The sequence below is a fragment of the Pollicipes pollicipes genome, unplaced genomic scaffold (genome assembly GCF_011947565.3).
Source record: "Pollicipes pollicipes isolate AB1234 unplaced genomic scaffold, Ppol_2.1 Scaffold_1600;HRSCAF=1878_pilon_pilon_pilon, whole genome shotgun sequence".
In the NCBI taxonomy this organism is placed as follows: domain Eukaryota; kingdom Metazoa; phylum Arthropoda; class Thecostraca; order Pollicipedomorpha; family Pollicipedidae; genus Pollicipes; species Pollicipes pollicipes.
In genome coordinates, this window is record NW_023595962.1 from 19,892,012 (window position 1) to 19,910,353 (window position 18,342).

At 50.0% G+C, this 18,342-nt stretch overlaps 1 protein-coding gene across 1 annotated transcript; it reads right to left on the reverse strand.

The window, feature by feature from the left end:
• Positions 1-4,467: 4,467 nt before the first annotated feature.
• Positions 4,468-10,065, reverse strand: LOC119111897 (chitinase-3-like protein 1). Its single transcript, XM_037235797.1, has 3 exons — positions 10,024-10,065; positions 5,002-6,297; positions 4,468-4,686 (listed from the first exon to the last, which is right to left on the reverse strand). The coding sequence occupies exons 1-3, from the start codon at positions 10,027-10,029 to the stop codon at positions 4,468-4,470; spliced, it is 1,521 nt and encodes a 506-aa protein (XP_037091692.1). The 5' UTR covers positions 10,030-10,065.
• Between the last annotated feature and the right edge of the window lie 8,277 nt (positions 10,066-18,342).

The window sequence follows — 18,342 nt, forward strand, 5'->3', positions numbered from 1 at the left end:
CGCGCGGCCTGAATGCCGCCGAGCGGTCACATCTGGAGCCGACGTTCGGCGCCGCCCTGCAGGGGAACACGACCAACCGGGAGGTATGGTCAAGGAGCATAAAGCCACACGGAAGACGCGAGACGTTGGAAACTGTGAGGGGCTGACATCATTGGTTCCGTGGCTGGCTGAGGGCCGTTCACAGCGTGGTTTAGGCGGTAAAACTTCACTTACGGTCACGCACGGTGTATTTGAGAGGAGCATTTTAGTGACTGAGCTTTTTCTTAACGCTAACCAATGACCTGTCTTCTTTGTTTCACCTTGGACAACTTGTCCCGTTTGCCGACGACTCTCAGTTTTCTGATGGAAATGCCTCTCACAAAATTTAAAACGAACAAGGCAAAAGGTCACAAATTAAGCCTACCTCCAGTGAAGGTTCTTGGAACCGTTACTGACGCTAACGTTAATTGGGGACGCCAGGTATTTGCCGCTGTAAAGAGATGTTATTACACGTTGGTAGGTCTTGCCAAATTGAACCATTAGTTGCCATTTGGAACACGACATGATGGATTAGAACGACTCGTTCATCTCTACATAAGATACTGCCTCCCAGCGAGGATAGCTTCTCTCAAACGGAGAATAGAATTCAAAGCGCACTAAATATTTGCGCGAGAATTGGCGGTATAACCAATAAATCCAAACACAGCTTTGACGCACTGAAAACGCTCCGGTGACTCGGATGACGCAAGATGACATGATATCATGTGACAACGATCAACACCCAACACACGTCTGTCCTTGATGCGCTGACAGTGTTGGGATCTGCTACGGCTAGTTTGGACACTTATGTAACCGGCTGGATTAATTTCCTCGTGGCGTGATGAGTGGTATGAATATGAATGAATGATGAATGAACGGACCAGACGGCACCGGACGAGCCAACAGGACCGAACAAGATTGGAAGGGACCGGTCCGGACCGGACAAGGCGGCACGGCGCTGTTCGGTGCGGCTGAACGGGACTGGTCGGAACCGGACGAGGCCAGACTGCACGGAATTGGATGGCATTAGGAGGACTTGACAGGACTGGACGAAGCCGAATGGTACCAGACCAAGCCAGCCGGAACCGGACGGAGCCAGACGATACTGGAGTGGACTGTATACAACCAGAAGGGGCGGCGTGGGGGATGGCACCCATGCGCGGCAAGCGGGGTGGGGGAGGGGGCAGTGAGAGCAGCTTACCTCCACCCCAACTGAAAAGCTGGGGGGTCAAGCAAAAGTCAATTTTTGCCTTTTTGTCGAGCTCTGGGCCATTAAGGATCCCTTCTGACCAAAAGGGAGCAACTTTGGGCATGACGAAGACCCATTTCGGATTGTAGAACCCCTTTATGACCTGTAGACGGCCAATTAATGTCTGTGACGAGCCCATTCTGGCCTGCGAGGTGGGCGCATTCTGGCCTTTAGAGGGTCATCCGTGCCTTCAAAAGGTCTCCTTGCCGTCCTGAAGATGGCTCATTATGACATGCGGACCCATTATGCCCTGTAGAAGTTCAGTCATTCACTTTAGTGAGTTTCACTCCATTCTGAGTTGCAGAGGGCCCGTTTGGCACTGTGGGGACCCACCATCTCATCTCAGAGGACCCATTACGGTGTTTTGAAGTCCCCATATTCGAACATCGTTCCCGCGCACCTGCACCTATCCCCCCTCGGCTACATTGTCGTATGTTGCGTGCGTAACGTGACCAGTGCGGCGGTAAGTGGTGCACCACAAAGCTGGGCTGGGGCTGGGGCTGCGTTTGTGAATGGGCCTGTGACTGGGCCTGGGCCTGGGCCTGGGACTGGGGCTGCAGCTGGGCCTGGGCCTGGGAATGCGGCTGGGCTTGAGAATGGCACTGCTGCTGGACCTGGGCCTGGGACTGGGGCTGCACCTGGACCTGGGAGTGGGGCTGGGGCTGGCATTGGGGCTGGGGCTGGGTCTGGGGCTGGGGCTGGGCTGCGGCTAGAGCTTGGCATAACATGGTGAGGGGCCGCGGATCTGGTGTAGGCAGGGGGCAGTTATTCCCTGCTTAATCTGGGCAACATTAAAAATGGCTGCAAAGCACATCACGAAAAGGCCAAGTTATGTCAGCCAGACCTAGCCTTCACAGAGGGTCCGCCACAATCGGGCATGACACGAAAGGTTCAAAAGACGTAACCGGGGGAGGGGAGGAAAGCGGTAAGGAGTAAAAAGCAACTGAACGGTACAGAACATGCCAGGACGGCAAGAGTGGAAATGCACCGCGTAAAACAGCGCGGGACACGAGACAGCAGGATGGAACAGGGCTGGAGATAACGGCACAAGGCAGGGAAGCAGACGATAGCACAGTACGGGAGACAACAGGATTTCAGGACTGAGGGGAGGGCTTAATGACAGAGAAGTGAGTTGAGAAGGTGTTTGTCGTAAGTAAGATAGATTCTAGGCACACCCGACAGGTTCTAGAGACAACAGAACAGATCAAGCCGAAGCCAACACAGCGGAGTGCAGCCCGCCACAGCACAGCCCAGCACAGAATATGGCACAGTTCAGTGGTGCTTGTCAAGATAAAACAGGACTTACCTGAAAGACTACTTCAAAGGAGACCATTCCATCCAACCCCAACGCAATTAATGCATGAAACCCGTCTCTTGCACGTCTTGCACGTTCTCGCCTGACTCGCGTACTATGCCGTTCGAGTTACTTATCATTTGAAGGTGAACATAGTGCATTCGCATCTGACCTACGCCCGCGAACCGTGTCCATCGGATGAAATTAAGAATGTCCAAAATCACACCTCCTCAACTTTCCCGAAATCGCATCTTCTCAAATTTCTCGGCTTACTTATTACCATCGGCATACTATCAAGTGAAAAACCTGCCATGTACAATACAATTTCTCTGTTTCGCAAATATGTTCCTCAACATGTATTTGCTTGATAACGTCATCATATCTCACGCAGCGATGATTGACAGCCAGTTGATGGCCGTTGCATTTGGAATCATATTCAAGAATGCCGGATATAAGCCAGTCGACAATTACATTTTCCTAGGCTTTGATCTCCCGCATAGCCAAAGGTATGTCAACATTTAAATTACATAATCATGGCGTCATGGATGCTTGAGTGACATGGAAATTGTTTCCCCGAAAGTCTGCACTTCTTGGCCGTCATGTAGCTCAGAAACTTGAAGGACTTACGTTTGAAGAAGGTCAGGGCTGTGACCTGCACCAAATGACATTCCGAAGGCTATTTTAATTTAAAATCCTTATGATTCGTGTACGTCCTGTAACTGAAACAAAAGCCAGGAGTCCACGAACGGTGCAATTTTTTGGTGTTTCAAAGTTATCAACTGACGAAATTAAGGTATTCAAGAACTGCATCGGAGTAACCGTCGGCGCCATTTGGTTTCTTAATGATTCAGTGGACCCGGTTTTGACCGATGGCAATACGGGCTTTGTTGTAGTTGTTCAGGGTTATACAGAGATATTGGGAACCCCGCGTAATCAAGGTTAAGTGTAGATCAAAATCGCGTGGAGCATTTACACTGACCTGGCAAATCGATATTCGTCTGGGCGCGTTCATCTTTCATCAAGAATGAACAAGTTATGAAGTTGCATACTAGGTTTGACCATGTGCCCAATGATTTTAAGCCATTCGTAGACGCTGCGCAGGTGACGATGCCGAGAATGGCGGCGACTGTCGAGGCCATGACAGCCGTCATCTGCTGCCTGCAGAACAGCATGACGCCTCCTTTTGGGCAGGCCGGTCATGAGCGTAAATATGACATATGACATACGACGTAGACTAGGACATACCGTATCCCAACACGACGAGCTGACCTGTGGCGTACCGGACTACGACACGACGACCCGATTTGACACGGACAGGCCCGCTGTTGCTGTCTTTTGTCTACTGGCTAACCGTCTTAAGCGCAGGTCATAATGCGTGTAACTTGCCTTGTATTTAGAAGCATGACTTTGCGTAGCACAGCGAGTGACTGCCAAAGTGGCCAGGGCGTTCTCGACAGCAGTGAACTCAGCGTCAGCGTGACACTGTGACACGTGACTGCCACCACTCCGCAGATAACCTGACCCTTGCGAGCAGGAGCTAGTATCCTTGGCGTCAGGACAAATAGCTGAATTTCAGCATTTTCCCAGCTATTCTGAAGATACCATGCGAATTACGAACCTTTCAAAACGTACACATTCGGCACTTACCTTTTTCAAATCCACAAAATCAGCATGAAAGTGAAACCATTTCTGGGAAACTCGGCATACAAGGCCAACACGCCACCAGTACATTATCCTTAAAGCAGTGTCCGAGTTATATCAGTTGTCATCTTCGGCGCCAGTTTTACTCATGACAACGTTTCAGAGACAACTGCCACTCGCAGGTACACATTTTCCAACTGCGAACAGCAAACCATCCCTGATCAGGCTCCAATGGCGTCCACATGCTGGCACGCGCGCCACAAAATTAGAATGGCCCCACTTCTACGATCACGTGCACCTTGACGCGCAGGTCGCCGCCGACCTCCGTGACAGTTGTCTGAGCGGCAGGCTGTGCAGCACCGCGCTTCGGACCGTCCATCGCTGCCAGAAGCCTCTGCACGCTTCTTACGCCGCCCAGCTTCTGGACCAGCGCCAGCAGCTGCCGCAGCTCTTCCGCGTCAGTGACTTCCTTGTCGAACATCATCTCGGTCACGGGCGTTGCAGTTGTTGCGGAAGGCACCATGACCGAGCTCAATGAGGTTGCCGGAGCCGAGGGTGAATGCATGGTTCGTGGTCCCGCAAACGGTGCGGGAAATGTCGCTACTTGAGGTTTGGTCGTCGGTGGCATCTGTGCACCAGGTGTCGTTTGCCCCATTGGTCTTAAAGGACCAGATGTGGACGGAGATGGTGTTGGAGCGAAGGCGGTGACGCCAACGAGAGGTTGTTGGACACACGGAGCATCCTCGTCGCAAACATCTCGCTGAGGATCGTACCTCTGACCGTCTTCGCAGGGGAGCACTTCGAACAAGCCTTTGCGGCAGACATAAAACTCTGCGCAGTTGTCCATCTTTGCGAACCTGCCGTCCGCTGGGCACGTGAACACCGAGGTGTTGTCGTAAACGGGCGTTGGGGGCGGGCTGGGCGTGGTAGGCGGCGCCATATCATTGGCAAACAGACCCTCATTCAAGGCTTCAATCAGAGGATAGGGCCGACCGGTGCACACTCCACGGAAGTCATCCTGGGCGAGTGCCCACACTGCCGCTCCGCCCAAGCCCTGCTCACGTATGTAGACGCCCTTTCTTCGCATCATGACTTCGTCGTCGTAGGCCACCCACTGATCACCTTCGACGGCGTAAGGGCCGACTGCGTCCGGTCGCGGGCGGAACGCCCGCCAGCCGTCCATGCTGATGTGCTCGCAAATCTCAGTAAAGGATAGAGTACCCGCCAGCCTGGTGTACTTGCCGGCGTAGCCTACATCCTTCGTTGGAGCTCCGAAGCCTCGACGTTCGGCATCTGCGAGAGTGAATGTGATTCCAAAAGTAGGAACGCCCATTACTAACCGAGCTGGGTCTGCGCCGGTCTCCTTCAACATCTGAATGACAAAGTCCGCATAGTTTGTGTCGTCGAGATCGGTAGCGTGCAATGCAGCGTGGTGCGCCGTTTGATTCTCGGAACCCGTATGAAAGGTGTACAGCATAGCGGTCATGTAGTCGACAGCTTTAGAAACTCGACCGACGTCAAACCCATTTCGTATTTTGGTAATGTTGGCCGGAATTGTGGTGGTCAGAAGTAACCTGTTCATGCGTGATTCTTCGGCTTCCTCCATGAAACCAGCAGCTAGAGCTTCCATGAGCCTAGCGTGTTCTTCCTTTTTCCCTTCCACCTTCCAGTCAATGTCAATGCCGTCAAATCTATGCCTTCTGATGTATTTTATAGTTTCCCTTACAAAGCGCTCGATCTTGGCTTCATCGCTAGCCAGCTCCAAAAAGACTTCTTGCTTTACCTGTCCAGATCCTCCTAGCATCATCAGTACCTTCAGAGCCGGATTAGCTGCCTTGAGGGCCACCATGTGCTCATATCCCTGCTGATCAATATCGGAGAACTTATCGGCCGGGCCCAACTCCTGTTTATCATTGGCGTTGACGACTGCGTAGTGCAGATGGGTGCAGAGGTGCGGGTTGATGTTTTCTGGTGTGAACTTGGCGATGGAACTTCGATACCGCGCCCAGCTGGTGTAGTAACAGACCAGCCGGCTCGGGATGTCCTGAGCTACGCATACTGCTGCGCACCAGCACAAAAGCACCGGTGTTAACGCCTGAAACATGAGCCAGTCGAGGATCAGCGTGCCGGGCCGCTTTAGGCTGGGCTCACCACCCAAGGTCACGTGGTAGATGATCGCTGTGCGTTGTGAGCATTCTCCTTGTCTTCGTACTAACCCCGATTTACGAGCATTTTTCACCCTGAGACAGGTTCAGAGCTCCTGTTTCTCATCCTGAGATGGGGTCGGCTCTCAAAGGCCGCTCTCTCACTAGAGTCTGGAAAATTGAGAATGCTGGAGTCACGGAAAACATTTGGAGGCTGTCGTCAAAATCTGCGCGAAAAGTGTGATGAACGATGGTAAATGTGACCCCTGATAAGTCAAATTAGGTCATGGTAGCAAAATTTCGCAGACCCCTCCTGTTATCAAAATAACTATACAAGCTACGGCAAAGCGGAAGACGGCGTTGAATAGTCCCTGCAACATCCCAATCAGCTGATGATAAGTGGACGTCGACAAGTGTAACGTGCGATATGCCAGGTCAGGTCAAGGGAGTGACGTCATAGAGCCTCAGCAGCCGAGCATATCGTACAGCCCAATGCTTCCCTCGAGGTGAAGGCTTTTGTTCAATTGGCCTTGTCGTCTATATCAAGAGCTAAACAAGCCACGCTACAGAAGGAAGTGTTGTCAAAAAGCGCTTACGGCGAAGGTTAAAAAATCGTATGACCGTACGCCGTATGATGTAATCGTGTGACGTACGACGTAATCGTATGAAGTTGGGCGTAATCGTAAGACGTACGGCGTAATTGTATGACGTATTGCGTAATCGTATGATGTATGACGTAATCGCATGACTATGATCGTACGACTTATGTCGTAATCGTATGCCGCATGACGTAACCGCATGACGCATGAGGTGATCGTATGACGTATAACGTATAAAATCGCATGACCTTGCAATGGCTAGATCTGGTCATAAATGCTACAGTTTGATCTGGCGACTTCCGATATTCTGACCTAGCGACAGGTACGAGGATAGTTTTGTTCAGTTAAGTTATATTATGCCCAGCAACACTTATCCATTTGATAATGAGCAAGAGATGGACAGTCCAAAACACCTCCTTGGCATTTCCAAGAACAAAAGCAAGCCACAGGTCAAGATCACAGATCTGTCAAGCCCAGGCAGGTCAATTTCATAAGCAGGTTTAGAAATTACGTAAACTCAGCTAGTCAAAATTACAGCCCCGAGCTGAAGTGAATGTTCTTAAACATGCAGGTAAGAGTTTGGACCTTTTGGATGGGTCTAGTTTTTGTGATATGTGTGGTTAATATCAAGAGACTCGTCACCCGCTGGAAGACGAGACGTCCTAAATTTATTCGATGTGTAACGCGTTGTTCTCTGTCGGCTTCAGATGCTTCATAAGAGATCAATTGGTGCTCGACGTTCATCTCTGCGTGTTTGCTGAAAACTTGCCTTTCGTCACGTGATCCGCTAAATCAAGCCGTGTAGTCTTCATCTCGACCAGAGCGGCAGCGAGTAGGTTTTGGCATTTGACACGTAAGCCTGTCACCCAGTCAGCGGTAGTCTCCATGTCGTGAAAAAGTAGAATAATGATATAATGCATCGGTTAAGTTGTCTTACATAGATTCGTGTTTATTTGCGCTGTTGCCCCGTGACTGGGCAGCCTGGCATGAAATTGGCAGCCCACAGATATCTGACCCGAAACAGAATGTTAGGAGTTGGTGAATAGGCGCAGATTTATTTCATTGCATCATGATGATCTGAGGCGCAACATGATTGGACACGTCGTTTTAACATGCTGAGTTCCAACATGAAAAACAACGGCGCAGTCCTTATGACGTGCAATGCAAAAGTCAGTTATTAACAATGAGCCGCAAAGCTGATCCTGGGTGGGCAACATTTGGAAATGTCGATGACAGTAAACTTCTGAACTTGCTCTCCAATGGCTTCTCGAGGGAAAATGGTTAGGGGGTACGCAATACAGCGGCAACCTGCAAAACGGCCAGTAATTCAGACTGATCCAACGCTTTACAGCGGTAAGTTGGAGATCTTGCGTCAGCTATTCTCGGTCTGACCCGCGGGCCACGCGACAAAGCGCGTTTGACAGCTTTGTTGCAAGGTATCTAGTCTGGGCAAATTCGAGCGCAAGAAATACTATATGGCACTGTGGTGTGAGATGCCCTGCGCGTGCAGGCGGTGCTCTGCAACTTTCGTCGCAACCTCTGCCTGATGTGGTGCACACAGTGTTCCCCGCATGCCAATATTATTCATCGAAGCGGGAGCGGAAAAGGGTCTGCCAGCGCTTGTGTCCGCCCCTCTATGTGACGCGAGTCCGGACCGAGTTGCGTCTTGGGTTGTTCCGACCGCAAATGGAACGTAAGCACATGGCTCCACATCCAGACCGCAATGTGGTTTATGTGGTGCACAGTGGACTGCCTGGGTAAAAATGAACGAAGGCTTTGACTTTAATCCGAGCGTCGCTGGTCTTCAGATGCTTGCAGTACGTGCGGGGCTGGTACGCAGTGTTATTGCAAAAGTTTCACTGACAGCAGACTACGAATGAAGGGCTGTGGAGTCGTAGTGGCAAACTTGCGGACTTGGTTGATGAGGTCGGCGACAAAAATGCATGGATTTACCCAAAGCTTGGTGTCAAAACATATTGGCAGAAAATTTTGGTGACGGCCACGACGAAGTAATGGAACTCTGCAAAACCCGGCATGAGGTTTCCATGCACAGATATCATGTTACCATGACAACATATTTCGTCACGCAACACAAGCAAGCCTGTCTGTGAAGACGCCGTGGCAACGTAGTTACGTCAAATTAACCCTAAAAATATCTATGTTACGCCCGTGTGTGGTTGTACCCGAGTGAGCACAAGCTGCGTGTGTAATTGCGACGCTGATTTTGGTACTAGAAACAAACACGCCTTTTCCAAATATTTTAGATATTTAGAATTTAACAAGTTCTTGCTGTTTCTTCGCCTTGCGTTTGTCGTGGTGGAAACTGATTGATTACACTTATGAAGACATTCTCGACCACCACGGGGTGTGGGAGAAAATCGCAGCACTGCTCGCTCCCTCCCCCCCCCCCCCCCTCCCCCCTCCTTACACACACACACACACACACGCACGTACACGCTGCAACGGAGCCCTGGCTGCGCACCGAAAAGTAGGAAGGCGGGCTTTTGTTCATAGTGATCATGTCTTAAAATCTTTCAGCGCCATCAAACTTTCCTGATCTATGTCACATACTTTTAGTTATTAAGGTGATATGGCTGATTATGTCGTTCAATAAACACCCCACGCATATTGCCGTCCAAAGGCAAAACCCCATATGCTCATTTTTGGCCATTTTGAGTGCTTGAAGTTGCTTGATTTGTCTTCTCGAGCCGAATTCAGCTATTTCAAACAATGGTTGAAAAAAATGAATTCAGTTTGAGAAGATCAATGAAATGCCATAAAAACGCAAAATAGCCCAGCATAAACATATGGGGTTTGCCTACGGACCGCAGCGTGTTCTGCGTTTGGTTCAGAAGACCACGCGTTAAGGGGAGGCACGCTGCTATCTGTCAGCCTCCAGTCCGCAGATATTGAAATCTGACAGCATTCTGTTAATTTACAGAGCGCGATGGGGCTGTTCAAAATGGAACCAAGCCGAAACGTGACGTCATCTCGGGGTTTGGCAAGTCAGGGGCTCTCCCGATCGCGACATGACCGTTTCCGAGATTTGAGTGCATCATGCCCCGAGCAGGCACTCACCTTCATGGTGGACCGAGCGGAGACGACGTCGGAGGGGAGAGCACCCCGAGCTCCGGCTGAGCACGAATGGTATGTCTGCGACTCGTGAAGACAGGTTTTGTAAGCCAGATTAACCGGCGGCCGTTCCGCGGCCGGGGCTCGGGCGGGTAGCTCGGCGAAATGCGGCGACTTCTCCCGGCTGGACTGGTCTGGTGGCGCGGTGCGGTCGGCCGTGGCAGGGCTCGCACGGGGCAGATCGGGGAGATGCGCCGACTTCTAGCTGACAGACAGACTGACAGACAGACGGACGAACGGACTGGTTGGCAGGTGTCCATCAAGGCTTATTTAATATTATTGTTGTTCTGCAACAGACGCATATTCGTTGAGAGCTAAATATCCTTTCAGTCACACTGCATGATCTGCAAAACACAAACTTGCCGCATTGTTTTGACCTTTTCGAGATCAAAGATCGAATCTGCAGTGATGTAGTATCAACATGACTTACCAAATTGTCCTTGTTCAACGAAGTGAACGGAAGCCCGCGAATTTCTCGCGTCCTTTAACGGAGCAGATCAAAATTCATACCCATCAATACTTTCAATTACCTGGAAAATTGTTTGAAGGAAAATTGCACGAATTCTCATTCATACTGACATGTCAATGAATCTTCTTTGGACCCAAGAACGTGTCGCTTTTCAATTGCATAAGCTCAGCGTTAGTGTATTGAATTACCACACAGTATATGTCACACTTAAAGGCTCTGCTCCACATATATGTGGGGTTTTAAACTGAAATAGCCGCCTTGAAGACCTTCCGGTGCAGTTCACAGCCCTGCCGTTCCTAAGACATAACCTCACTGGTTTATGAGCTGCACGCCCGCGAAAATGTGGAGAGAATTTCGAGAGGAGTATTTCAAAGTCACCTTGGCATTCATCAAGACATTAAGAAATAAGGTCAACAAAGAGCGACAGGGGTCCATTGAGGCTGTCCTACATAAGGTTCCGCACACATTTTCGACCCCTAATCTTACCACCTGATCTTCCTGAATTTAGCCTGTAAATAGCATCCTTCGACCACTAGAACTTGTACAAACGGTTTTCAAATGCTGAAGGAGAGAGAGACTTCTTACAACTGGTTAGCAACCCATTCCAATGATTCGCTACTCCTTGGCTAAATGATTCCTGCCTTTTCGTAGTTGTACTCCTCCCTTTTGCCACCTGAACAAGGTTTCCTCTAGGTCTCCACCCGATTTCCAGTGCGCCTTGTAGATCTACCTATTCTGTCCCTTTTACAATCTTGAACAGCTTTATCAGATCCTCTCTATGTCCTGCAATAATCCAGTAGCTACAAATCCAAGGCCTTTAGCTTATCTTCTTCTCATCAAGCCTATCTAAGTTGCCAATCCCATTTGTGATCCTGATTGCTTTTTGCTGTACTTTTCCGGCATATCTCTATATTTTTGGAAGCATAGGGACCAAGCGTGTACATAGCATTCTTAGTGCTCTCTTACATAAGCTAAGCACAACTTTTTGACGACATGCCCACTTTTGTAGTGGGAATTACTTTCAAGAACAATCAGCATCCAAAGCGTCTTGTCCATAGCATCCCCACGTTTCTTTCCAGCCTTTAAATCCCTGGAAATGTATTCCCTAAGTCCATTCCTCCATCAGGTCAAACTGCAGGCCTCCCATTTTATAGCTAGTGTCCTCACTGCCAGAAAACCCAAATGCATCACCTCACATTTATCATAGTTAAATGGCATCTGCCAGTGAGAGCCCCAGCTCATTAGTCTCTCTCAGTCAGGTTTCACCTGACCAGTATTTTTTTGACGCCTCCATCAATTTGAACATCACCAGGAAATTTAAGCACGTTTTTTTCTCATCCTATCTGAGTATTACTCACAACAGTAGTAAAGATGAAATGGCCCAACGCTGCCCCTGTGGAACCCAACTCTTTACTACCTTCCAACGAAATTTAGTACCGTTGAGCACCACTCGTGGCTTCGTTTCTACTCTCAACACCTGAGTGCCCTTCAGCTATTTTTCACGCATTTTCGTCAAGGGAATTAATTTTTCCTGTCCTTCTAAAATATCCTTCAACACTTCCCACATCCGACGTGCTGTAAGTCCAGGAAGAAAAGTCTTCTCACTGGAAGTTAGCAAGAACGGCTGCAAGTCTTTCAAATCTACCCCGGCAAAATCTGAAATGAAGGTATGATTAGCGCTATCTAAATAACCAAGATGCAATGAAAACTTTACAATATAATGGTCACTGTTTCCCAGCGTCTCACCCACTGCCAAAGCATCCACCAACACCTTTCTCGTTAGTCATAACAAAATCCTATCTTTGATTTTCCCTAGTGAGTTTGCACACCAGGGGCTGAAGACAATTTTCTCCAAAACAAGCAAACTCACTTTCCGTCACGTTTGACAACTGACGTCGTAGCGGACACCTCTCATCGCTAGAATCTAGATTTGCCAGCAATCACAATATCTTTGATTGCTACGAACATTGCAGCTTAAGAGCTCGATGGCGAAATCTTACGTATATCCCTCTATGTGCCGTCTTTTTAAACCGTCGTCTTCTTCGATTTATAAAGCTTCTTGCAATTTGCGTCTTAATGCGTCATTCATGTGAGTTTGAGCTTGTACGTCAATGAGCCCTTTCGTATGTTCTGATATATACCCACTTTGTAAATACAGCCTTGCAACGACCTCAGCATCCAAGCTAACATTATTTCATTAAGTCAAAATGCTATAAGGAAGGAGTCCTTTTGCTAAAAACCGTAGGAAATAAGCCAAAAGCAATATTATGACACTAGTCTGATCCGCATCTTAACGATTAATCACCTAATAGTTTGTATATTTTTCGCTACATGTAGTCATTGAAAACCTCATACCATTTTGCACACGTCTTTGGTCAATTTGTGTATTGCAAAACTCACGTTATTCATTATTTGAACTCAATATCACGGTGATACTTATACGTTATCAAGATTATTTTTATACACTGGACGTTTTACATAACATACATTTTGAGAAAAGCAAGAAATAAGTCTTTTTCACAGTGGTAAGCAGGGAATCCAATGGCAGTTTCTCCCGGCGGAGCGGTTTCTTCAAATCAAAATTATGAGTTATTCAGAAGCATTTTTAGAAAACCGATACTCCATAATAAATCCCACGCGTCTGTTACAACTAAAACTGAAAAGTACAAACAAGGTAGGGCTTGCCTTCAACCTAGTGACCTCGGGTGCAGTCAGGATGTTCCAAGGGAGAGAGTGGAGGAAGCTGGGTGAGCAAGAATGACGACGAGTTTTAATTTTGTGTCGGAAACAGGGACGCATAGAAGGCGCGTGCACCCCGCCCCTTATGGCCTGAGGAGGCCTTTGGACCGCTCAGGAACGACGATGAAAAGCCCGATTGGAAGGCCCGAGGGGTGCATCAGGCTGACGGGAGGTCTTTTTCAGCGGCCCACGACCGCACGGGCGGGGGCTTAAATTTCAGTGAGAGGGTCTCTTGCCCCTAACATAGCCCTGGCACAATGAGTGCCTCTGAGCTGCTCAGAAAACACCAACCCACTGTTGAAAACCCGAACAAGGTCCGGGCTGCATACAGATTGACAGTAGTCCGTTACTGATGTGGTGTGTCTGAGCCCCGCCCGCGGGACATTCTCCGGCAGTCACGCTCTAAAGCGGTGAAATCTCAACCCACGACGCAACGTAGAGAGGCCCCCGAACGAGCGAGCGTGCCCGAGGAGGTTATCAGATAGGGCCTTGCATTCAAATAAGAAGTACCCAAAACCCACTGTGGAGGGCCTCCAAAAGATCAAGTGCACCCAAGCAGGCCTTTAGATGGCCCCCGACAGGGGCGTAAGCCCCTATATTCAGATGCAAAAACCCAACATGCAAGACCCCCAAACAATCCTGTGTATCTTACCGGGATAAGAGGTGGGGCCTCCGACAAATGCACTGAGCCCTCCATTCAAATGCGAAGCACCCAAGGCCCAATTTGGAGTGCCCCGAACAACCGAGTGTGCTCACGCAGGCTAACGGACTGACCGCTAAGAAGAGTTTAGGGCCCCAAGCAAGTGACAGAGGATTGGGAGTGCTCTAGCCCAATGTAGAGAGTCCATGAGCAAATCGTGAGTGTGTCGGTAGGTTGACCGTGACCAACGTGAAGGGTCCCTAAGCAACCGAAAATACCCCCGGCAGGTTAACATATGATATGGGGGCCCCCGACTCTAGCGTATAGAGCGTGTCCAGCAAATGAAAAGCATCCGTGGAAAAGGCCTTGACTGACAACAGTGACTGGGCATGCTGGAAGCAAGAGTCCCAGCAATAGCGCAGGGACCTCCGAGCAAATGCAAAGAAAGCCAGAGCAACGCAGAAAGCTCCTGAACAACCGGCTTGAGCATGCAAGTGAACATATAAGACCCCGGAGACAGCGTAGGACCTCTGGGCATCGTAATGAGAGGTAAAACATCTAAACAACTCCCTCTCTAACAGTGAATAATTATTTCTGTCTTCTCGTGAGCCGTTCACTTTCGCTTGCGGTTGTTCGTGGTTGCCTGGAGGCTCAAATACGCCCATTTTGTTGTGTTTTGTGCCAACAATGGCGTCTGTTCAGCTGGCTTTGGGCCCTTCAGAGCCTTTCGGACTCTTTCCTGTCCAAGGTGAAGGGGGTGCCGTGCCTCCGTGACCTCCCCCCCCCCCCATCTGGATCACCTTCTGGCAATGGCACGACTGTTTGCATCTGCAGTGACGTCGGGGAGCTGTTCACTGCGAAATCGTCAAGATATCATGGGTGAGGGTGAGCCTAATATCATGGATCAGGGGCGGAAGCCTGCTTGTCACGTGTGACAAGCAGGCTTGTTCCGCCTGGCTGACAGCTTTGTTTGTGTTTTCTGGCTTGTCTTTTGGGCACTCCAGGATGAGCAAATCGGACACAGGAATAGAAGGCTGCTATTTTCGAAAAGAATCTAAGCCGCCTCACGATGCCAAACGGATCTGGTCGCAGGTGTTTCAGCTTAGTCGTGGCTGAAATGCTCAGCGTGGTTGGTCCGGTTTTGACGGCCTCTGCACACTCCTGATACCACCAGTATTATACCGGTAATGGTGAAGTGTGTTTCTTAATGTTTTGTGCTGATTTGAAGCCGAAAATCGGTTCCATGATTATTGACGTTGGTGCTGGCTCCATCCACACCACGCAAATGTGATATCATACTCGGCTAACAGCTGATGGAGTTGAACTCATGCTCGGCTAACAACCGGTGCAGTTGACCTCATACTCAGCTAACAGCTTACGGAGATGGCGCCGCTCCTGGCGCATCTGTGCGCCAGAGTTGCGGTACTGTTTTAGTACTTCGCGTCCAGTCTAAGCCACTTACATCTAAGCGAGCCCAGGCAGCTGACCAAGCTCGGGTGGTCGCCGCAAACTAGTTTACCCGCTGTACTGACTTTCGTGCCCAAGGGCTTTCGAGTTCGCCTCTGTCTCGTTTTTCATTTTTGTAATGAGCCAACCGAGGGAAGGCTGCAAACCAAACATGCCTGCTGGAACCAAACAGCAGCTTATTGGTGCAAGAATGAATACCCTACCAGCAAATGCCACTGCAGATCAAACACACGGGCCAACGCCAGGCGTGTAGACTGTTTGCTCTCGAAAGCACCGGTCATTTGTCTTGTCTGTTTGCGTGCATAGACGCTGCCAACAACTGAATGCTCCTATCAGGGCGTTAACACCACGGTCGCGAGTTGCTTCGCCGTCCAGCAATGCGGCCACGTGTTGACCGCTATTGACTAGAGTGGAATACGGACGTCGCCTGTGTCCCATTCCGCGTCGATCGGCGCCAGCCAGCGGCACAGGTCAGGATAAAAGCTCCAGCAGCGGAGCAGGAAGCCCACGCTCGAGCCGAAGTGCACCGCTGCGGCAGCTCCTCTGGCTCTGACAGAAATGGCGTAATCTCCGAGGTGAGGTGAAAGCGACACGCATTTCTGCAGTGTTCTGGACCTGAATGGCAGGTGGCGTGCTAATCACTATCAGCTTTAGCTCTGAGAGTCTTTTAGTGCTTCATATCACATCCAAAACCTAGGGCTTTCGCAACGTTGCCGCCGCCTTGTAAAGACATTGTCGCTTCAGACACTGCGGCAGCGAAGAAATTGTCTTCGACGTGACGTCAGGGGTAAGGTGAGGCGTCGGGTGAGCAGCGCCATCATCAGATCCAGTTTCCTGTTACCCTGTTCTTCACACCACAACATTGCCCAAGCGGTCCTGCATATATCCGGAAGTATGCTGAGAGTCAACGCAGAGCATCCCACGCCTGATGTGGCTACTTCGTCTACCACGTCTACATCTGGTGATCAGAACGTCACATCATGGCCGCCAGTCCGAAAGATCAGCAAGTCTGCATCCTACTACATCTTCGTCGCCCTTCTCAAGGCCTGCGGTCAGTACCGAACAGCCTGCTGGTGGTCTCTTTTGTACGCCACGGTCTTTTACGCGCTGATGACGATGTATGCTTTGCATGCAAGTAGAGTAATGCTGAGCAATGGTTACCAGAACGTGGCCAGCGAAGGCACGTTGTTCAATGTCGGTTTCGGCATGGCCGTCGTTGGCGTCATGCAAGTGCTGATGTGGGTTGCGCTGACTGCCTCATTCCTGTACGGACGACGACACTACGCCGGCCACCTTCGACTCATCCGTGCCGAGCTAGAGCGGGCCGTGGTGCTGTCAGGCTACGCCGGCGAGGTGCAGCGGCTTCACCGCGTCACCTGGGGACTGCTGATAGCGGTTACCCTGACGAGCGTGTATTGTCTGATCAGCACGCTCTGGATCAGCGGTCTATTCAGTGGTCATTGCTCTGCTCATGTCGTGTGCATCGCGATAGGTGTCAGCAATATGATATTCAATCTCTGCTTTCAAATCATCCCTCTGAAGTTCGTGTTCGCAATTCAGCACGTCACATGCGGCTTCAGTGCGATAAACGCAGCCCTCGGTGTCGTGGTCAACGGTGAGCATAACGACTCGAGTCGTTTTAGATGGCTGAGAAAGCTACAAGCAGACTTGTCGCATACGTGCACGCTCCTCACGGGAGGCATGATGCCAGAGTTGCTGTTCACCATGTTCTTCGGCACCGTGGTGAATGTGTGCGTGATTCTAATGACCGTCATCCATATACGATCCGACGGGGGATGGATGGGGATCGCTTACATTTTCCAGCTGCTGCTTAACCAGGTCAGTACGGTGATAGCGCTTTGCGAGTCGAGCCAGCTCCTTCTAAATCGGGTTGAGAACACGCGATGCTTTCTTCTGAAAGTGGATTCTCGTTCTCCGGAGGTGACCCACGAGCTCAGCCTGTTCCGCAAGGCGGTGCATCGTGACCTCGACACACTATGTGACCTGAGCGTGTGTCGGCTGCGGCGCTCCACCATACTGGCGATCATGTCCACAGTGCTGACCTATGTCATCGTACTGCTACAGTTTTATGTCACAGAAATGGGCTCGGCAGGCGAACCGACCAGAAACATCACGCTGGGAGCGGTGTCGTAAAGCAATCACGCTTCGAATAACTAATCACGAGCGTGTCTTGACAAATGACGTCACTGTTCACCCCGAATGGCACGTGTGCTGGCCATCTGTAGACAACGGCACGCATGAGTAGCACATAGGTACTGCTGCTCTCACAAGGCTTGCTTTTGTTTTCAAACCGTTGTTGTTCAACCATGCGTGAGATAGGTTCACGCCATGTATCTGAACGTGACTTGTTATGCTATGATGTTATTGATATTGTATTCATCACGCATTTGCCTGTGCATGCCTAGTCTAGCGCATATTGTTTTGGTAAGCATTCACGTAAATATTAAATCGCCCGTACCGGACAGCTGTTGCCACTGCGCATAGATGATGCTGGTAACTTAGTGTTGCGAACGTTTTAGCGATAATTATTGGGCCCACAAATGCGATTTGATGCTTCTGAAAATACACGGCAATGAGATACATCGGCTTCGCGTTGCGTTTGGCCACCGTCATAGGCTATGGCACAGCACACCTTCAGCTACACGTAACACCACCTGTTACCCCGGTGATGGCCATGTCCACTCATGGCTGAGGCGGGGCGAGGCTTGCATTCACGTTGCCCATGTTGCAGGAGAAAAGAATGTCTTGCTTAGTGTTGCAACAGCGTGTTATGCCATCTTGACAAAACCGATTAAAAACATTCCTTCTGCTTACTTGACAGATGTTTACAACATGCCCGACGGCCCGAGACTTTACTAGCGATTTCCACTTCGTTGTCGAGCCAGCATTCGGTCGATGCCCTAACGTCCGGTATAAAACTGACACGTCA